General features: G+C 36.8%; 2 protein-coding genes across 2 annotated transcripts in view; one reads left to right on the forward strand and one right to left on the reverse strand.

Annotated features, from left to right (window-relative positions):
• The first annotated feature begins 854 nt into the window (after positions 1–854).
• Positions 855–12,528, forward strand: sec22a (SEC22 homolog A, vesicle trafficking protein). The gene is made up of 7 exons (XM_067409109.1): positions 855–1,048; positions 1,495–1,699; positions 4,966–5,129; positions 6,585–6,764; positions 6,966–7,084; positions 7,455–7,520; positions 10,371–12,528. Exons 2-7 carry the CDS (start codon positions 1,518–1,520, stop codon positions 10,569–10,571), a joined length of 912 nt encoding a protein of 303 aa, XP_067265210.1. The 5' UTR covers positions 855–1,048; positions 1,495–1,517; the 3' UTR covers positions 10,572–12,528.
• Positions 12,529–16,198: 3,670 nt separating this feature from the next.
• adcy5 (adenylate cyclase 5) overlaps positions 16,199–22,820 on the reverse strand; it is a 106,674-nt gene continuing 100,052 nt past the window's right edge. Inside the window, exons 19-21 of the mRNA XM_067408619.1 lie at positions 22,687–22,820; positions 22,374–22,498; positions 16,199–18,903 (exon numbers count right to left, since the gene is read on the reverse strand). The exon at positions 22,687–22,820 is cut by the window's right edge and continues 71 nt beyond it. Of these exons, the coding sequence (XP_067264720.1) occupies positions 18,775–18,903; positions 22,374–22,498; positions 22,687–22,820 (388 nt within the window). The 3' untranslated portion in view covers positions 16,199–18,774. The remainder of the gene's footprint in view (positions 18,904–22,373; positions 22,499–22,686) is intronic.

Here is a 22,820-nt window from a genome sequence, read left to right on the forward strand (position 1 = left end):
CTGTCCATGAATAGAACATCAATCTTCAATGCATGGCTCGCACGCTGCATGCTTTGTGAAGTGGATGTTTCCAGGAGGTCACTTTAGGCTGAGGAGCTCCCAGTTTCATCCTTGTAAAGACATGGAATTCATGCGATGGATGAATTTGAACGATTCACATCAAAGATCATGGTGTTACTCGACACCAACAGAACTACAAAATGCAAGTCTGATTTTGTGGTTTATGAGCTTAAAAAAATGTTAAGATGTTCTCTTTAAACTCAAAGCAGGGGCTGCAAAATCGAGATGTGTATAATGTGTATGATGCGGAAGTTACACAACATTAATTGACGGTCTCTGCTATATTTTTTGACCTGTCGTCCAACATCAACATTTGTGATGATTTATTCCATCAAAACAGTTTATATATATATATATTTCAAGTTGTACAACATGTACGTTCTGATATAACAAATTCATTTTGGTTTAAATGGGTAAAAATCAGAGGACAAGCTTCTGTAAGGTGTCAGATCTCTAAATCACACCTTAATTTAATGCATTTAGTAATTTATATAATTAAAAAAAATATTCTTTTTTCGTTTTTAATCCACGTGCTTTAAAAATGATACTAGGTTTCATATAATACTGCTAAAACAATGGTAAAATGTAAAAATAAACTATTAAAATTCACAAGAATTTGAAAATCTCAGAGACTTTTATCATGTTTACAAGTATAGGTTTTTTCATTTATTATATAAGATCTTTGTGTCATCCAATTTCCCAAATAAATGTTTTACAGGTACTGATGTTCACTTTAGTGACCCATAATGCTTTTCCTCTAGCCACGTCACACAGACTCACGCCGACGAATTTGTGCCGAACAGAACCGAAGCGAAGCCGAACTACGACGAAGATGAGACGAAATTAGCCGAAGCTTTATCAAACGTGAGCAGAACCGTCCGCTATGAGACCTGCAGGAAGAGCTCAGCCATCACGATAGTATATAAGCAAACTAATTCAAAAAGGATTATAATGTCTTAATGTGTTTTAAAACGGCTCATGTCAGTAGGTATGTAAGTTACAGCTATCGGTGGCAATGCATGCAATGTCACGCTAACAGTCTTGCTATGGTAGCAGTGGCATCTGCTCCACATCATTGCGTATAATCGCAGTGTGTAGTTTTAATGGTTAGCTTTTAATTAAAGTCTAATAAACCCGTATTATAATATGTGTGATTTTGGTGAGTGCATAGAACAATCTGCTGATGTTATGTGATAACAAGCTGTCAGCAAACGTGCTAATGTTATTATTAGCCTAGCACAGTGCTGCAGATGTCATGATTCTACATTGAGTTGAATATAATAGAATTTATAGGAGAGTCTAGATGTTTATATATCAATTATTTTAATCTCTACTTTGTATATTACATTCTATTTTGTCAGCATAAAACATGGGAGTTGGGATAATGGAGTATTATTTATGCACTGAATGATAAGTTTTCTCTTGTTCTTCCAGGTGTCCACTGAGCTGCCTGTAAGATGTCTATGGTCCTGTTTGCCTCTGTGGTGAGAGTGAGGGATGGTCTACCTCTCTCGGCCTCCACGGACTATGAACAGGATAAAGGGCTTCAGGAGACCAAGAAACATCTCAAGGGTCTGTCCAAAAAACTCAGCCAGTTTCCTGATCGCTGCTCACTTAGATCTGGCCTATACAACATCAAGTGAGTTATCAATGCAGTGGCATTGAGGGTGTTTGTGAACTTTGTTACACCATTCCACATGTCTTTTGTGTGAAAACAAACTGGTGTTTGCAGAGCACTACACTGGAAATGCATTTATACTTAAAGGGTTAGTTCACCCAAAAAATGAAAATTTTGTCATTAATTACTCACCCTCATGTCGTTCCAAACTAGGGTTGCAAAGGGGCGGAAAATTTCCGGAAACCTTCCACGGGAACTTAACCTGGGGAATTTTGGAAATATTCCAATTTGTAAACTTAACAGGAATTTATGGGAATTTATGAGATTTTATGGGAATTCATTGGAAATTTATATAAATGTATAATATTTATATAAAATGTATCATATACAAACATAAATATAAACATTTAGTTTGGTCATAACATGAAATAAGTTATTACTTTTTCACATTAAATTATTTTTTATTGCAGCAATTATTTCAGTGTCACATGATCCTCCAGAAATCATTCTAAAATGCTGATTTGATACTCGGTTATTATCAATATTGGAAACAGTTGTGCTGCTTAATATTTTTTTGGAAGCTGTAATACTTTTTTCAGGATTCTTTGATGAATAAAAAGTTAAAAAGAACAGCATTTATTCAAAATAGAAATCTTCTCAAATCTTTTCTAACAATATCACTTTAATATCCCTTTTTAATCAATTTCACACATAATTGCTGAATAAAAGTATTAATTTCTTTCAAATAAAGAAAGAAAAAAATTACTGACCCCACAATTTTGAACGGTAGTGTATATTGCTAAAAAATATTTCTATTTAAAATAAATGCTGTTCTTTAAATTTGAATTCAAAGAATCCTGAAAAAAAGTATCACAGGTTATAAAAAAAATTAAGCAGCACTGTTTCCAACATTGATAATTGAGTATCAACTCAGCATATTAGAATGGTTTCTGAAGGATCATGTGACACTGAAAACTGGGGAATGAGGCTAAAAACCCAGCTCTGCATTACAGAAATAAATTATATTTTAATGTATATTAAAATAGAAAACCATTATTTTAAATTGTAGTTATATTTCACAATATTACTGTTTTTTTTTCTGTATTTTTGATCAAATGTGCATGTTATGGACTGGGGGAATGCACAGTGCATGCAGGGGGTGTGTCCTCAATAGCCCTGCAGTAAGTAGTGTGCTGTGTGAATGTCAGGGTAAAAATTAAACTGAAATTGCATTAAATCTGGTTGTTTTAACCAAAATTATGCAGTAAGATGTTTTTTTTTTCAACTACATTTAAGTACCTGTTATGGGCTAACCTGCAATTCTGCAAATTCCCTGTTTATTCCCATATATTCCCGTTAATTCCCATGGAAAGGTTCCAGCTTTGAAAATTCCCGGAATTTTGCAACCCTATTCCAAACCCATAAGACTTTCGTTCATCTTCGGAACACAAATTAAGATATTTTTGATAAAATTTGAGAGCTTTCTGTTCCTCCATAGACAGCTACACAACTGACACTTTGACGCTTAAAAAGTTCATAAAGACATCGTTAAACTAATCCATATGAATTGAGCGGTTTACTCCAAATTTTCTGAAAAGATACGATCACTTTATATGATGGAAAGATTTAATTTAGTCTTTTATTCACATATAAACATTCATCAACTCTCAAATCCCTCAATCATGTTTGCTTGATGTCCGAGAACCAATGAGGTTCATTCTCGTGTGTTACTCGGCACGTTTGAGCTTCCGCAAGAGGTTTGTTCTCGTGCATCAAGCAGGTTTGGTTGAGCTTCCAATGTTCATATGTGAATAAAGTCTAAATTCAGTCTGTTCATCATACAAAGCGATTGAGTCTCTTCAGAAAATTTGGACTAAACCACTTCAATTCACATGGATTCGTTTTACGATCTCTTTATGAACTCTTTTAACCATCAAAGTTTCAGTTGCGTAGCTGTCTATGGAGGAACAGAAAGCTCTCAGATTTCATCAAAAAAAACTTCTTTTGTGTTCTGAAGATGAACGAAAGTCTTACGGGTTTGGAATGACATGGGGGTGAATAATTAATGACAGAATTTTCATTTTTGGGTGAACTAAAACTTTTTTGGCATTTTGACATGGTCTGCTGTCCTAATACAACCAAATTATACATTTTGAACCATGTTTTTGTAACCACGCATTACAATACCAGGTGTAACGGTCTTGCTCTCTCAATTTCCGGGATATTGTATGTAATTTGGGGGCATCAGGGAGCCGCTATCAATATGCGGGAGACTTTGGGAGTGGGATTGGTGGGAGGTCTGTGTTGTGCTTAGATTTCTCACAATTTTTCATACACTGTGCTACACCGAAAGTTGCGGTGGCCACTGAGGCTAAATGCGGAAATGATTGTACATGCATCTGTTACAATTGAATGTGACGTGAAAGCATTTTGATACAGTTGCACCTAAAAGAATAGATCACCCAAAAATAAACATTCTATCATCATTTACTCTCCCTCACTCCCTTCTTTTCCATACAATGAAAGCATATAGTGACCATGGGCTGTCCAGCTCCAAAAATAACATTAAAGCACAGTAAACATGTTCCACTCATGCATCCGTTCGGATCTTGACAGGTTGTGGTCACTATCCCTACCATTCTTCAAAATATCTCCTTTTGTGTTCTGTGGAAGAAGTCATAGACATTTGAAATGCCATTAGAGTGACTAAATGATGACAGATTTTTCATCTGGTGACCATCCCTTTAATTAAAACATCCCAGCCAAAACAAATGACAGAGTGGGGTGGAGTGCTCTGATTGCCAACTGTTCTGATGCAAAAAGTTCCCCTTCAGCAAGGTCTAATTCAGATGCATTGCTCTGAAGGACCCAGGGGTGACCATTTCATAGCCTGGCTGCTATTCATCATTCCAAACATCACAAGCAGGTAGAAACGATTCATCTCTCTCTCTCTGGAGTGACTCAATGGATCGTTTCATCTCTCAAACAGACGTTAACATGGAGAGACACATTGACAAAGTATCTTCTTTCCTGAGGCGAGTTACTAAACTGTTCAGATCCAGAGCAGGTGTAAAACAGAGGGTGAATGGTGATTTTTATTCACTTTTGTTGTTGGATTTTAATGTCCTTGGAATGGACTTTTAAGTCCATTGAATGACCGTCCCTACCCTATCTGTGACAGATGTCATGTTTTCACACGTGGTTGACACCCAGCACTGTCACAACATAATGTCCTCAACTTAACTGAAATAAAATTGACTTTTACATATCTTGCATATCTTCCATAGTTTTACAAGCTCTCTCGGAGTTGGGTACATGATGGTTTGCACAGAAAACTATCCTAATGTCCTGGCCTTCAGCTTCCTGGATGAGCTTCAGAGAGAGTTCATCGTCACGTATGACACCAAAAGGATCAACAGCGCTTTGAGGCCTTTCTCTTTTATTGAGTTTGGTGAGTTTCTAGAGGGGTTTGGGACAGGTTTGTGACAGAAATCTGTTTTTGCAGAAGGGGACTATCATTTTTATATATATATTTCAGTATATATTTCTTTTTTCTTTTCTTTTTTTTATATACATCACTGTACTGTTCAAAGGTTTGGGGTTGGTTAAATGTTTTTAAACAAAGTCTCTTATGCTTACTAAGGCTGCATTTATTTGCTCAAAAATATAGAAACGTTAATATTGTGAAATATTATTTAAAGAAAAAACTATTTCTATTTTAATATTTTTAATGTAATGTATTCCTATGGTTGCAAAGCTGAATTTACAGCATCATTACTACAGTCTTCAGTGTCACATGATCCTTCAGAAATCATTTTAATATGATGATCGGATGCTCAAGAATCATTATTATTATTATTATTATTATCACAGTTGAAAACAGTTGTGCTGCTTAATATTTTTGTGGAAACTACAATATATTATTTTCAGGATTCTTTCATGAATAAGAAGTGTTACAAGAACAATATTTACAATTGTTTGTAACATTGTAAACTTAACTTTTAATCAATTTAATGAATCACTGCTGAAAAAAAAGAAAAAAACTAACTGACCCCAACCTTTTGAACAATTATATATTATATATATATAATCATTACTCAAAATTGTATCAAATGTGTATCTTCAACTACATGATGTCTTATGAACAACCCAACGAGTCATTAATGATACGGTTTTAAATTACCTGAACCTTAAGTACACACAAATTGCTTCATTTTGAGATCAGTCAAAGTAATAATAACTTTTTGAGTGAGCGAGTTAGATGTTAAGTAACCGTTCTAAATTGTGTTTCCCAAAAGCCTAAGTAGATCATAGAAACCCTTGGCAGTAATGGTGTCTACGATCTGTTTAGGCTAACAACACTTTTGGGAAATGCATCCCTAATGGATTTGTCAGGCTGATTCAAACCAATAACTCCTGTGTTTGGGGGGGGGAGTTGTTTTTTTTTTTTTTTAAGAATTAAAAGAGTCTTCCTAGTGCCTATAGGAGTCAGGACAACTCAATAGAAATACTTTTTTGCCATTATTTTGTTGTTAACCCTCTAATTATCACATTCAGTTTTTATTCAACACTGAAAACTGTTTGTAGTAATTAGTTCCACTTAAATTAGTTCTACATGGGCAGTTTCACCAACCTTGAGCATTAGTTGAGTCTCTGAAGAGCATTATACGCATGGTGAGTTTGAGTAAACATTGGAGGAATTGCATCTTATATGGAACATTTAAATGTAGTCACTTATGAGGCTCCGTTTTGGCTAGAAATCTTTGAATTTATCTAAATAAATATAAACGCATCCTGAAGACTTTCCATTTAATGTGATTTGAAATGAACTGAAGCCATTTGTAGCATATAGACCATGTTGTGATTGAAGCATTTATTTACTCTGCTGTTTCTATTGTTTTGACAGATAATTTCATTCGGAAAACCAAGCAACGTTACAATAGCCCACGTTCCCTCTCCACCAAGATTAATCTGGCTGACATGCAGACTGAGATCAAGCTCCGGCCTCCTTATCAGCTCTCCGCGGAGGACATTGGATCAATCAACGGTTTCTCACAACACAAGCAGTCTAAATATAAAGGCATAGGTAGAGAACACACTGTGAACACAACTTGTAAACATCCCTTTGCTCTCACGAAGTAGAACTTTTTGAAAGACCTTGAGCACCTATGTACTCTGAACAGCCTATCATCGTGGCAGAAAGTTTTGCGCGACAGGTTTCCTTCAGCAAAACCTAGTTACTTTGCTACTGTTTGACATGGATTTTCTGCTTGATTTATTCCTGCAGCTCCTAATCAAATGTTGGAGGCCGTCACCCTGTCGGGTATCGTCGCCTGCATCCTAAGTGTCCTATGCGGCGCTCTTAATTTGCTGCGGGGTGTACATGCAATAGAAAGCGTATTGCAGGTATGTTAAATTATACACCAATAGTAATGCTGACACTTTATTTTGGGCTTTGTTTCTTTTATTGATTAACACATTGGACTAAACATTACTTGTAAATGTATAAGTGCCATTGTAATATAATAAATCATACCTAATGGATAGTAACAGTACTCTTGAATAATTTGTCTGTCTTTGCACTTAAATGTGATTTTTCTCTACAATAAAGAGAACAGTTTTGCTTGGCTTTTTATATTGCACTGATAAGATAGCCCTGAAGTCCTGACTCCCTCTCTTTTTAATTCATTCTCTATTTTAGCATGGCTTCCTGTTGTAATTTGTTTACTCTTTAACACAGCACCCTGTCTTTGCTCTTTTTCTGCTCCATCTGCAGAACGAGGATGAAGACTTTAATTACGTAATTGCTTTTTTCCTCGGAACCGCTGCCTGTTTGTATCAGGTAAGTGACGGCAGTCAGACCGTGAGTTACTGTCGGCCTGCCAGGCTTCATTTCCTCCGCTCTCTGTCTTGGTCTGACCAACCAATGCTAATATATCACACTTTTCCTCACTGTCGTGTAAAGGCGTAATCTGGAAAATTGGAGAAACATTGCCTTTTTACTAGCATCAAACAAAAGCAGCTGGTATTGTAGATGTTTTTTATTAGTAGTGGATTTTCAAAACCCTCAATCTGAAATGTCGTGTATAGTTTTTTTGTTAATTGTCTCTGACAATTCTGTTTTCGCCATGAAAATAGCCTTGTTGCCGGCATGGCATAAATAAATTATTGAAAAAATAATTGCTCGTTTCTCAGTTAAAATATGTAAACATCCCTAAAACAAAATAAATTTTAGTTGAGAAGCAAAACTGATATTACGATATTAAGACTTGTTTTTCAAAAAACTAGCTCTTTTAATACTTTTTTTTTTTTTCTAAATAACTTAAGTTATTAATAAGTTCAGCAAGGACATGACAAAAAAGTGACAACTAAGGCATTTATATTGTTACAATAAATATAATTCAAACTTTCTATTCTTTGGAAAATCCTGAAAAAATTGTATCACCGTTTCCACAAAAATATTAAGCAGCACAACTGTTTTCAACATTGATAATAATAAGAAATGTTTGAGCACCAAATCACCTTATTAGATTTCTGAAGGATCATGTGACACTGAAGACTGGAGTAACGATGCTTAAAATTCAGCTTTTCCATCACAGTATAAATTATATATTACAGTTTTTCTCAGTCGCTTTGGTGCATTTCTCACATCACTATTTACATTTGCACAACAGTTAATGCAGTTCTCAAAACAATTAGTACAAACTGCAAAACCTAGTTGATAACCTGCAAAAGCGTGTCACTTGCTCAAAATGGATAGGTCATTCCTCAAAAGCAAGTATTCATGTCAATGAAAGTGTCAGTGTCATCAAGATGAAAAGTCCAGACACCATTGTTTATGAACAAGATAGTCAAATGGCTTTGTCATGTTTTCATTATGACAGTTTACTCTGTCAATGTTTTCCAATGCAAAAAAAGTCAGATCTTGGTGACACTACCTGAAAATGCTCAAGACAGCACTATACTGTATTTTTCAAATGGCTGTGCAAATAGTATAAAGTTACACATTACTGTATTTAGTGAGGTAACTGAGTACAAGACACTGAATATGTATGTTTCACATTTTTACTGCATATGCTCTTTGCAATTCTAATTTGTTCACAGCATTGTGCAAAAGAAAAAAATACACCCTTATTTGCAACAAATATAAACTCCCTTTGGGTAGAGCTGTGCACAACTGTAAACAATATTGCAGTACATATGGCAAATCTTTACTGTAACACTACTGTACACTACAATACACTAAATGTGTGATGCAGTAAAGCTGTACGTCTAAATGTAAAACGTACAGTGACAAGTTCTTGTCCCACTGCAAGCTTCATGTATGATACAATGACAGTAGTGTAGTGCAGATTGTTTAGTGCTGAATTACTGTCCATTTAAACACACCTGTTCTCCCAACAAAATGTTTGAATAATTGAATTTACAGTGGTTCTCCCAACATTTGGCTGCACCCTTCGACCAGCCTCAGCCATTGTGAGGCCGTGATTGACAACATGATCCACAATTGTAGCCCTGATTTCATCAGGGATCTGCCTATTGGCCTCTTCTTCCTCTTCCCCTGTTTTGTCCCCTTCCCCTTCTTCCCCGCACCCTTACCCCTCTTCCACGAGGCTGACCTTCCATTTCTGTGTCACAGTATTGTAGAAATGGTACACACTATGTCCTGCTTGGTTCGTAAATGCTTGTAAAGTGGGGGTTTATGGGATTCAGCTCTGACAGTGATTGTAGAGAAGTGGTTTATCATTGGTTGCAACTAATGCTTCACACACCCCTTCTCATCAGTGAAAGTTGAGATTCACTTGAGAGAAATTGTTCAATTTAGGAGACATTTTTTAGGAAAAAAAGATTTTAAAAAATTTGCTTGACAGATTTTGATAATTAGTTCAACATTTTTGTATGTAATGACTCAAGCAATGAAATGAGGACTATTAGATTTATATGGAATGACTATTCAGCATTCACAAGTATAGTTAATTTTGACTGACATGACATAATCAAATGATAATGTTGTAAATAGCAGAGAGTTGTATGAAAGCAATTGATGCATGTCCAAAAGCATTTGCAATTTGTTCGAAGGAATGAGAAACTGCTACTATGATGTGCACAAATGACTAAATGTTGTGGAGGTTGAACTAACTGTTGTGCAAATGTAAAGAGTGATGTGAGAAATGCACCAAAGCGACTGAGAAAAACTGTAAAATAGAAAACAGTTAATTTAAATCATAATAATATTTCACAATATTACGGTTTGTACTGTAGTTTTGAGCAAATAAATGCAGCCTTGATGGGCATAAGAGACTTCTTTCAGAAACATAAAAAATCGTACCGACCCCATGGCTTTGAATAGTAGGGCATAAACCTTACTACCTTCTCTTATATTTATTCTTAAAGGGTTAGTTCACCCAAAAATGAAAATTCTGTCATTACTCAGTCACTCTCATGTCGTTCCACACCCTTAAGACCTTCGTTAATCTTCAGAAAAAAAAATTAAGATATTTTTCATAAAATCCGATGGCTCAGTGAGGCCTGCATTGCCAGCAAGATAATTAACACTTTCAGATGCCCAGAAAGCTACTAAAGATATATTTAAAACAGTTCATGTGACTACAGTGGTTCAACCTTTATTCAACCTGAATTTGCTTATTCCTGCTTAAAAATGTTTTCCTCTTGTTTCTTTTTCTATATGTAGTGTTATTTGTTCGTCTACTTCTCAGTTTGGAGGAACATCAAATCATTCCTGGCCTTTGCTATGATCTGCCTATGTAACATGTATCTGTATGAACTGCGTAACATGTGGCAGATCCTCTTTCACGTGACAGTGGGTGCGTTCATCACTCTGCAGATCCACCTGAGAAGACCGCAGGGCAAAGCACCTGACTACAACGTTTGACCCCCTTGAACTCTTTTAAGACTGCAGAACATAGCCCAGCATTTCAACTATGAACCTGTTTGCACCAAATCTGAGGACAAAAGAACTAATTGTTTTGATATTGCTCAAGAAACACTTCCTGCTGTTTCACATCCAATTGAGATCACAGATGGGAATCTGCTGTTTTGGTTAAAGCAGAAGTTCATAACAGTGACTTCATCAGCGTGCAATATTAGATTCATGCATGAAATGTTAAAGCAAATTGCTAGCAGGTAATTCAGATGTGCACAATTAATATATTTTCCAATAGGGAAGCGTTGTAGTTATTTTTTGTTTTAATTGACTTCAGGGCTTAAAGAGACAGCTCACCCAAAAATGAAAATTTGTTGAAGAATGTGCCTGAATTCCATACAATGAATGTGGATGGTTACCAGGGTCTGTCAAAGATAAAACACAAACAAACAATAAAAGCATCAAACTACTATAAAATAAAATCGCAAACTCATATGCATATTTTGCAAAAAATGTAAAATGTTGTTTCTATATACAAAGAAAATCTTTATATATAATCATTTTATAATCATTTTTAATTAGTCATTTGCTATGGGATTGTAGTTATTTTACTCATTTAAGCCGTTAAAGGGATAGTTCACCCAAAAATGAAAATTCTGTCATTAAATGTTGTTCAAACTTTCGTTCATCTTCAGATCAATGTTTAACTGTGAAGAAAAGCCTAAATTGAAAAATTTTGAAACATAAAAGTTTCAGTTGAGTAGCTGTCTACGGAGTGACAGAAAGCTCTCGGATTTCATCAAAAAGATCTTCATTTGCGTTCCGAGGATGAACGAAAGTCTTAGGGTTTGAGCGACATGAGGGTGAGTAAATAATGACAGAATTAAAATTTTTGGGTGAACTAACCCTTTAAGTGCACAGTATTGTAATTCTTTTTGTCCAAATTTCAAATAGTTTTTTGCTCTGCATATAAAAGTTTGTAATATTGTGATTTGCCTCGTAGTTGGTCGGTTTGGTTCATGTATAACTCTTTAATGAAGGTCTTTTTAAAATCACTATGTGAAACATACATAAGGAACCAAGGCCTCTGAAAAAGTGGGCATTGTTGCACTCTAGCTTCATGTGAGAAACAGACCAAAATGTAAGTTATTATTCAATAAAAATCTTGCTTGACAGTTGTGGTTATTATTCATGTTTTATTGTATGGTAAAAAGCTGCTTAGACATTTCAGCTAAACATCTCCTTTTGTGTTCCACCGAATAAAGAAATGATTATGAATTTTCATTTTGGGTGAACTATACCTTTAAGTTGTCATTTTGGTATTCATTTAGACAATTGTTTCTCTTTTGATTGTAAAAGCCAACTCATATGCAAGACTTTTTATAGCTGCCAATATATATGAAATGTAATTTCCACGCGAATTTTTATTTTGTCATATAGCCTAATTTGAGTGTCACTGTGTTTGTGATCATTAGTCAGACGTCTCTGCCCTGAAAGCATAATCAGATGTGTTATTTGTCAATCAAGTCTATGCTGCCTGCAGGTGTGCTTCCTGCAAATGAATGTGTTTGGCTAAGAGGGAAATGGAATCACACTAATATACAGACTCCGTTGTTTTCCCTCAGTGTTTGCTGCCTTTTGTCAACGGGTCTGTTCAGTGACCATGTTGAGTGGTACGACTGAGTTATGTTTTATTCTGTTTCTATTCACCTGGCTTGTTTTCATTGTGCAAATGATAGGTTGTATGGATGATTGACAGATTAAGGGTCAAGGGGTTTCAGAATTCCTCAGATGATGTACATGGATTTCTTTTTCTTTCCCCCAAGTGTCAGTGATCAAAGATTGCGTCTGCGTCTTTGTTTTGCAAAGACAGCAACACATCAAATACCTCAATGCTCTCTCTCCAGCAGGAGTGCATTGTCCTTTGGCCTAATGTGCGTTTGTATTCAAAAGAAAAGCCCTGTCCTGAAACCATCAGTAAAAACCTTGAATTTGTATGAATATGTTTGCCTCTTGTGTTTTATTTTTATGCACTTTACACATTTATGAAAATTAACAACTTGAATAGGGATATCAGGGCTAACTGTCACTAAGATTACTTTTTTTTCTTCTTTCACATTAAAGTTTGGAATGTTGTGATTTACCTCATAGCTGTTTGGCTTGGTTTATGGCTTATAACCAAAATACCTTTCAAGTAAAGTCTGTTCACTCGACAGCCGTATTTGCAACGCCTACATCCGGGAATCCAAGTCCTATCTGTTTGAATGGAGGAATCCTGAAATCTCAAACTGCTTGGCGAACTCACAATTAAATAACATGTTTCAAATCAGCAATAAAATCTGATATGAACTGTCCCATAAATGCTGTTTCTTAAGCTCAAATAGCGTTAAAAAAGCTTAAGGTTAGACGAGCAAATGAGCATGTGCAGTCCTAAACGCGAGTCTCAGGTTCTGACGGCAGCTGCAGTGACAATGACTTTTTCAATCAGCGATTGGCTCTTTTACTTAAAAGGCGGGACCAAACATAACACAAGACATTATAATATAGTTGCTCGTAGAGCTCGTAATTACAGCTTGTAAACTGGGATTTTTTCTGAAAGCTCCCACATGTACCACGTGGCCGCTGTACCACCTGCTCCGAATATAAGGTCACGTGTTGTCATTTCAAGAATCCGGTAATAGGTGACGTGAACGCAGCATAACAATACGCTTCACTCCTATTCTTTTGAATCGGAATATGGCGGAATATGTCTTTTTTTTTACAGTCTATATATGGTCCTGCCTTTTGGTAAAGTCTTCGCTTCACTGCAGCGGCCGAGACGTGCGCATCCGAAATTAGACACACGAGACGCGCATTTAGGACTGCGCATGCGCATTAGCTTGATCCAGCCTGAAAAAAAAGTTTTTTTTGGTCATGATTCGAGCAAGGAACAAAGTTTATGAGACAGTTGTTGTCATATTTTATTGGTGATTTCAAATATGAAATTTAATCGAAAGCTTGGCAAACAGCTTTGGAGAATTTTGTTTCCACATTCTAAGAGATAGGAGCTGCACTTGCATGCCCGAGAGGTTTTTCAAAGATGGCCGCCGAGTGAAATGACTTTGGCGGGATGTTTTCCGCCATATTGGGTTGCAGTTTCTCCCCCACTTTTCTCCCATTCGTCTTTCTAAATCTATAGTCTACACAGTCTGTTATAACTTATATTGTTCTGGATCATTCATTTAATGTTGATTCCAATACCAATACATCTTCCTTTAAAAATAGTTGCCATAGTAACATTCCATGACAGTGTAATTCAGTTAAAGAAGGAACTTGAAGCAAGACATTTATTTTGTGATCCTCTGTAGAAAGCATTGTACATTTTGTGATTAATTTGTATTCAATTTGTTAAATTTACTATTTATAAAGCTGTGTAATGTGGACTGTTAGCCATTTTAAGAACTCTATATACAACAAATTCATATTAGTTTTAGGTTGTTGGAGATAACTAAGTAGTTCTATTATATTTACATCTCTTCTCTAGTTTCACTCAACATATTCATCGTGGTGTGGAATAAAGCAGCATTCTCCCTCAAGCCTACGTGTTGGAAAGAGTTTCTGTCTAACTTTGGGAAGAGTTGTAAGGGCAGAATAGGCCTACTTATAACTCTCTCAATAAAACTTATTAGATCCGAAAGTATTTTTCCTAAGAGATTTATTAAGTGCACTCTAGCTCTGTGTGAGAAAAGCCAAAATGTAAGTTGTTATTCTCTAAAAATCTTGCTTGACGGTTATTCATGTAGGCTATAGTGTATGGAGGAAAAAAGCTACTTAGACATAATTCAGATAAGAAGTTCCTCTTTTCACGTATGAAAATGCTTAAGTATGTACTTATAAGTCATGATGTCAAGTGTGGGAAGAAGCTCGCGCAATTTATGAACTTACTGCTATTCTCAAATTCTAAGAGCTGCAATGATGAAGATGATTGTGGTTGTTAGAACAAGTCATTTGGCTTCTAGAAGCGTGACTAATAAAAGTCATGTTCCAGGTGATGCACTGCATGCTTTTGTGTATGCGAAAATTGCAGCCCATTTAGGCTTATTTGTACTCAGTGAGGGGAGAGTCTGAACATTTATGTCATCTCTGTAATTGATGTTTTTTTCAGCTTATGTTTACTGCTGATCTAATTTTATAGTTACTACTGTTTTTAAAATGTGTTTTTTTTTTTATTCAATGTAGTCAATGTTAACATAATATAGCCTACACACTTGAACAAAAAAGTGACAAATTAAACTGCAAAAAAAGAAAAAAAAAAAAAAGACCGTGTAATTTTCTTCCTTTGTGGTTCAAGGCTTCCATAACTGCATTATTTTGTGTTTCTTTGATTTTTATGACATGGTGCTTCGCCTCGGTTCTTTCTAACCTTTTGACTGCTGGATCAAACCCAAACAATTTGGCCATTAGACTGTTTTTAATGTCAATGAAATGCCAGTCTCACGCCCAGCACAATGGCCTTTCTTTAATGCTTCATAAAACAGCTTTGCTCAGTCAAACTGACCGGGTCGGACACATGCAGACTAAATTCAAGTGCACTCAAACGGGGGTATTTCACGGGCACATTTTTAAGATAAAAAAAGGTCAGGTTTGCCAGTGGGGAAAGTGTACTGAAATTATGTGAATTATAACATGCTTGGTTGACTAAACAGCTGCTCTGCGGGGTTTCTGTTCTTTGTCCTCAAATTTCTGGACACATTTTGTTTATGAATGCCCTGAAAACGGCTCTGTATTTTGGTTCAAAAACAAAAATAGGAAAAACAAAGGTGCAAATTGGCATACAATTAGCATAACGTGGTTAAAACATTGTACAAACCTGTACGTACGACGAGAGCCGCACACGTTTTCATACAGATACATGGGCACATATTGACATTGGAGGCAAGTAAAACTGGAATAAGTGTATGACTAGATGAAAGCACACTGCTGCCACCCTATGGACATTTAATGTGACATCCCAAATGTTTGTCCAAAAACAGCAAAATAATAAAAATGACATAATAGTCTTGCTGTCCAGGTGACGTCCACAATCATCTGGAATTTAAATTCGATTATAGACGTCGAAGAAAGGGCCAAACATAATTCAGTATGCGAATATTGTTGTAACAAATCGTCAGTTACTATTTGAATATTTAAGGTTTTTAAAATTTAAATGTCTTGTCCACCCAAATAGGACAATTCTATTTTAACTTAATGTCACCTTCCATATATTTTTGGTAGCTACTTTTTGAGTTTGACAGTCCTCATTCATCTTAATTATTGTCATTTTATGCACCAAAAAAATTATTTTCCACAGAGAAAATAAATAATAGACACTACTAATCTCATGAAGGAAAGCAAATTACATAATTTTTACTTTTGGGTGAACTATTCCTTTAAGTGATTTCAAACTTGAACCTAATTTCAATAGAGTGCTGCTTTGCAAACATAATAATAATCATAACTACATGGTTTCAGAATGAGTTTAATGTTATAATAGTTTAATTGGATGTGTAAAAAAAAACCAAAAAACAAAAACAGCATTGAGTTTTGACATGCCATATAAGCAAAGACAACCCAAGATGAAGATCCACTGGAATAGTAAATGCCAGTACTCAGCAGGACAGAAGTGTGGTATTTACTTGACATCTCTTACCTCAGTGCTTTCATATTGGATGGTAAACACAAGTGAATTAAAGCTGAAGTTTATTTTTTATGATAAAATACTCTCTCCTCCCAATATGCAAAGATAATACCTACAAGTAAGCCATTCTTAAGTTAAATCCTGTGATACGAGTAAAACGGTCTTCTATTGCGTTGTCAAAACGCAGTGAGAATCCCGACCAGCCCGACACAGCAACACTGGCTCAACCAATGCCGTGAGTTTTTGGCAGGACTAACACATATTGTTTAACCAATGGCAGAAAGTGGGCATGTCCAATACCTTTAATTTAGGAATTCATATGGCACCTGCGTCGCCATTTAAAGGCCATACTATACATGTATCATGATGACATTAAATACAAAAACATTCAACCAGGTATTTTATTTTAAATTTGCTGGCAAGAAAAATGGCACTGATTTTCTTGTGGGAAATAAAGACTGAAGTGACTCTGGAAGCCCAGCTGAGTCCAAGTTTTGAAAAACTAGAACAGGACTATATATAGTTTACCGTTTCATAACACTTTCAAGGAAATGCAGATTTTCTCAAAACATTATATCATAATCCTCTCTGAATGGACTAAAGATCTGAAACAGGTAAAGCAAAAAAATGAAGAAGAAGAAAAAAAAAAACATTTTATGGAGTACCCTATATGTTTGTGTACAAACTCAAAGTCTTCAATACAAAGGCCTCATTGGAGAAAATGGACATTCATTGGGTCGTACCATCACACTGAACTGAGAGGGAAGGGAATGCTGGTCGAGCTGCAGTGCAAACATGGTGAATATTTGTGGCATAACGGAAACATCCCTAGAGGATCTCGTTGTCCCACGCACCATAAACCCAAGGCTAAAATCAATATTTGCAGATGTGTTTGCCAAGCTTTAAACGACTGTGGCTGTTCTGAAACACTCACTTGCCATTTCGCGTCCTACAAATCCATTTTCTTCTCATAATTACATTGTAGTGTACTTGACAGGATAGAGAAACCCTTTTTGGAGAAAAGCCAAACATATTCTCCTTACTTGGTTACAAGGTTAGCTACTGATTTTATTTAAATGGATGCAGTGACAAAAAAAGGGTGACTGATAATTGGTGTCTCCACTCCTGTTCAAATGTGCAGGACTGTAGCATATATAAATATCTAAATACACATTGGTGTTTATAGACATTATTTTAATATATTAATGTACAAAATATATAATCTAAAATAGCTTTGACAGTTTGGCTTTTGGAGTCAAAATATAAAATGTTAAAAATACAAAAACAGCCACATTTGGCCATTTTCCTCTATCTTTAATAGTGTGCAGTTTTGTGAATGTAAATTTGTTGAAGTCTCAAGCCACGTTCATGCCACCGGAAACTTTCTCGTTACACGTCGCCATCGGCCACACTGATAGCTTTTTTGGTCCATCTCATCCCTTGTTGACATCAAATCAGTCTATTCTGCTAAAATGATCATTTTGGAAGGAAAAACGTATACAAGTATGCGTCATATTAAAGAAGAACGAGAATCAGTATGTGCTCTTTGTTATCGTGGAATGCCATTTATCTGTACCAAAAGCACAAACGACAGGCTATTTGGGTCCACACACACACTTAATTGTCATATAATACGCATCAGTATTTAATACTGTCCCTGCACAAGGTAAGAGACACAAAGTTGCTGACTACAAGCTGATTCTCAACTCCAGTTGTTAAATGAAAACCGATCGACAAATCGCTCTAGCTAAACGTTTGTTGCACCGTTGGACCTGGCCACAACCCGGCTATGAAAATTAATGACTTTGGGTCGTTTCAAGTTGCTGGCGGCGAGAACGGGGCTTTATTTTCAACTCTAGATCGCTCAGAGGTAACACTGTCAACACTAGCTCCCTTACCAGTAACAACCACAGTCGCTGCAGCAAAGTTCGTGGGAACCATAAAGGGTTTGTAAAGCTGCTGTGCTCACTATGGCCTTCTACCATATATTAGCTCATTGTGATATCTCTATCTATTGCGATATCACCTAGACAGTGTAGAACGCGACAGGACCGTATGAACAGAACTCTTTACATACACTGACGAATCATATACACATAAAACGTGTGTTTTACAAGTATATTGGCTTCAGTGTTTTCATGCAGTTTTGTTTTGGAGCCACCAGGACCAGTTGGTGGAGTAAGATCGCAGTCCTGCCACACCTGAGAGAGCCAAAGCCAGGTGCAGAGAATGCAGTGCATCTGTCCTCTCTTGGCAATATAAGAAATATAAGACAGGGAGAACTGCTTTGTATGCCTTGAGATTCCTTTGTTTCTTTGGTCTCTGAGGTTGAACGTCTTTCTGAGCTGTTCCATACCTTAAATAAAGGGGGCAAAGCCCTCTGTTAATCCTACAGGAAGTCTCAGTGTGCAAAGAGGCCACTCTTAGACTGGGTTTCCAAATGCATCCTATTGTGATTGGTCCAGGAGGATGCCCGTCGACAGCCTGGCTGGCCCGGACCACAGCGTCTCGTCGCCATATCATCTCAAAAATGTTCTGACTGTCAGACGCTGAGTGTTAACTGCTGTTGGGTCCTCCGTTTAGGAAGTAGGTCGTCATTTCTCCTTTGCCCTTCACCTTCACAACGCCTCTGCACTCCAGTGTGTAGTTATATGAGCTGAGAACCTGGTAGAGGTCAGTTGTAACCTGATACAGAGGGAAATTAAGAGCACATAAGCATTTATGATGGACTGAAAAGTTTGTAAATCAGAGTTGACAGATTTATAGATCCAAACATTTGAGACCACTAGTGAAACTGCTTCTGGTTTGCATTTCTTCATCATTTAATTCTAATAATTAAACAAATAATTAAATATTAATCACAAATACATTCTTTATATATTATTCATTTCAAATTATATTATTCATAAAATTCGAGTGAATATTTGAATTAAAAATGTAAAAAACAGCAGCACTCAACATTAAATATTTATTTCTTTCATTTGTTTCTTTGTTTAAAGTAACCATGAAATCCAAATTGACAGTTCTTATTGCAGTATTTGTTATAAATGGTTCATATCAAAGTCCCTTTAAGACAAGTCATTTCACTCGGCGGCCATCTTTGAAACGCCTCTTGGGCATCCTGGGCATCATGCAATCTCTTTGAATGGCGAAACATCAAATTCTCCAAAACTGTTCGCCAACCTTACGATTAAATTTCATATTTGAAATCACTAATGAAATCTAACAACAACCGGCTCATAAATTTAGTTTCTAAACGCTCGGATCATGACAAAAAAAAAATGTATTTTTCAGGCTGGATCAAGCTAATGCGCATGCGCAGACCTAAATGCGCGCGTCTGACTGTTTCGGTGATTCTATCGGCCGCTGAAGTGACGCGATGACTTTACCAGTCGACGATTGGCTCTTATTTAGAAGGTGGGACTTATTCCGCCATATTGCGCGTTACACTTTCTCCCATTCAAAACAATACGAGTGACACATCTTGTGTTATTCTATAGTCTTTGTTCATATGTGCACATCATCACATCATTATTTTTTTTTAAAAACAATGTGCCCACATAATCTTTCATCAAAATAACTGTTCCTCCCTCTTGCAACAACATCACTTCTCTTCTCTGATGATGTGTTTACATGCATGAGGGCGGGACAACCTGTCACTCACATGAGATCACACCAATAGCAAACAACATTGATTCAACAATCCAATCAATTCCTGATGGACAAAATCAAGCCCCGCCCTACATGTTTTCTTGTTCAAGAAGCAGTTTCACACAGATATACGTCACAACAAAGAAAAAGCAGCAACTTCCGACTTTAAACATTTTCAGCATCCTAAAATTATATACAGCTCTGGAAAAAATTAAGAGACCACTGCAATTTTTTTCTTAAATCAGCATCTCTACAAGTATGGAAGCCATTCCATTCCAATGTCTGTTGAATTCCAACACAGGCACACCTCATTCTATTGAATGAGGTGCTGATTAGGTGATCACCTGAACCAAATCTTATTTAATAAGGAAAAGTATAAAAAAAAACACTTCTGTGGTCATCACTATCCTCTTGCAGTGGGACCAGCTGGATGTCAAAAACAGTGCTAGTAGTACCTCAAAAGTAATTGAAATCAAAAAATAATTATTGACCATGCCAAAAAAGTTGAAAAGGAAAGTTTTGAGTGAGGAAAAGAAGGGTTCAATTCTGGCTTTACTGGCAGAGGGATACAGTGAGCGTCGGGTTGCTTCCATCCTTAAAATTTAAAAGACGGCGGTTCATAAGAACAAGGTCAAGCAGCAGACATCGGGGACAACAAAGCTACAGACCGGCAGGGGGGCGAAAACAACTCTCCACTGACTGGAATGACCGCCAACTCATTCGAATGTCACTCAACGACCGTAGGATGACATCAAGTGACCTACAAAAAGAATGGCAAAAGGCAGCTGGGGTGAAGTGCACGGCGAGGACGGTTCGAAACAGGCTCCTATGGGCAGGGCTGAAGTCATGCAATGCTAGAAAAAAGCCCTTCGTCAATGAGAAGCAAAGAAGAGCCAGGCTGAGGTTTGCAAGAGACCATAAGGATTGGACTGTAGAGGACTGGAGTAAGGTCATCTGTCCAATTTTCAGCTTTGTCCAACACCTGGTCTTCTAATGGTTAGACGGAGACCTGGAGAGGCCTACAAGCCACAGTATCTCACACCCACTGTGAAATTTGGTGGAGGATCGGTGATGATCTGGGGGTGCTTCCAGGCAGATTCGTCTTTGTGAAGGACGCATGAATCAAACCATGTACAAGGTTGTCCTGGAAGAAAACTTGCTTCCTTCTGCTCTGACAATGTTCCCCAACTCTGAGGACTGTTTTTTCCAGCAGGACAATGCTCCATGCCACACAGCCAGGTCAATCAAGGTGTGGATGGAGGACCACCAGATCAAGACCCTGTCATGGCCAGCCCAATCTCCAGACCTGAACCCCATTGAACACCTCTGGAATGTGATCAAGAGGAAGATGGATGGTCACAAGCCATCAAACAAATCCGAGCTGCATGCATTTTTGCACCAGGAGTGGCATAAAGTCACCCAACATCAATGTGAAAGACTGGTGGAGAGCATGCCAAGACGCATGAAAGCTGTGATTCAAAATCAGGGTTATAACATTGATTTCTGAACTCTTCCTAAGTTAAAACATTAGTATTGTGTTGTTTAAAAATGAATATGAACTTATTTTCTTTCCATTATTCGAGGTCTGACAACACTGCATCTTTTTTGTTATTTTGACCAGTTGTTGCTTTCGGCAAATAAATGCTCTGAATTACAATATTTTTATTTGGAATTTGGGAAAAATGTTGTCAGTAGTTTATAGAATAAAACAATTTTACCCAAACACATATCTATAAATAGTAAAACCAGAGAAACTGATAATTTTGCAGTGGTCTCTTAATTTTTTCCAGAGCTTTTTTTAGTTTAATTTAGATTTTGAGTCACACATTTTTAATATGGACACTATAGTATACATAGGATATCTTAAGGCTGTCCCACACTAAAAGATTTTCTAAATTTTCAAAAGGTGAGAGACCACAAACCTGACAATAAAAAAAATCATATATTAACAGTTTTGATCCTATAGTGTGTGGAGCGCCGCAATTTAACCAGGACAGCACACCACACCACATACTAACAGATTCCATTCACAAACAACCCAACTGTGAACAGAAAATCTCTCACGGTCAAAGGTGAATTTAGACAGTTTTTTACTGAAAATTTGCGGGAGAAAAAAAAAAAATGTTTGGATGAAGTCAAGTTATGCTTCCGTCAGGTATCGCATCGTTCCACGTGACAATTTACAGAGTGCGTGTGCGTTTGTCCTCGGGGTTCCCCCCACACAACAGGATTTCTTATTGTAAATATTCAACATGTTGGGTTATTCACGATTTTACGCTCTTCCGAGCAGATTCAGATCCCGACGTTCTTCCAAGCAGATTCAAATCACTCTTTACTACTCACACCACAGAAAAATCTAATAAAATAATCTGTAGAACCATCAAGATAATCTGGACTTTACCTTGGATTGGACCCCAAAAATCAGCCCATATATCTTGTAGTGTGTGGGTACCCTTAGGGTTAATTTGATCTGGACAATCACAGAGACCATGAATACATCTCACCTGTATTCTCTCAGGTACCCCAGTGCTGTCCATACGGCTGGCTACATTCACAGTATTCCCCCATATGTCATATTGCGGTTTACGAGCCCCTATGACACCAGCCACGACGGGACCCATGTTGAGACCTGCAGGGCAATATGTTTTTTCATTTTACAACAGAAAAATATATGGGTCACTTTGATTTAAATAAACAAACAGGAATTTAGCATTTTTGAAAGAGTAAAGGGACTGTTTCATAAATTAAACATACAGAATAGGCAGCTGATTGGTAAAATTAATTGGTTATTTAAGGGTAGCTAAGACAATTCCTTACCGATCTTCATTTTGAAGTTATTAAAAGAGTGCTCATTGATGTATTTCATCTGGTCCATGAGGCGCATGGCGTAGTCTGCTAGAGCGCGAATGTGCGACCTTCCTGCTTTATCATAAGTGGAGTCATTAAGCCCA

The sequence above is a fragment of the Chanodichthys erythropterus genome, chromosome 14 (assembly GCF_024489055.1).
Source record: "Chanodichthys erythropterus isolate Z2021 chromosome 14, ASM2448905v1, whole genome shotgun sequence".
NCBI classification, from domain to species: Eukaryota; Metazoa; Chordata; class Actinopteri; order Cypriniformes; family Xenocyprididae; genus Chanodichthys; species Chanodichthys erythropterus.

Excerpts from the sequence above, each read along its gene's own strand:
- sec22a (XM_067409109.1), top strand. The coding sequence starts at position 1,518 with ATGTCTATGGTCCTGTTTGCCTCTGTGGTGAGAGTGAGGGATGGTCTA. Across the intron at positions 6,765-6,965 it reads GTCTAAATATAAAGGCATAG|CTCCTAATCAAATGTTGGAG; the intron begins GTAGAGAACACA and ends TTATTCCTGCAG. Across the intron at positions 7,085-7,454 it reads CAATAGAAAGCGTATTGCAG|AACGAGGATGAAGACTTTAA; the intron begins GTATGTTAAATT and ends CTCCATCTGCAG.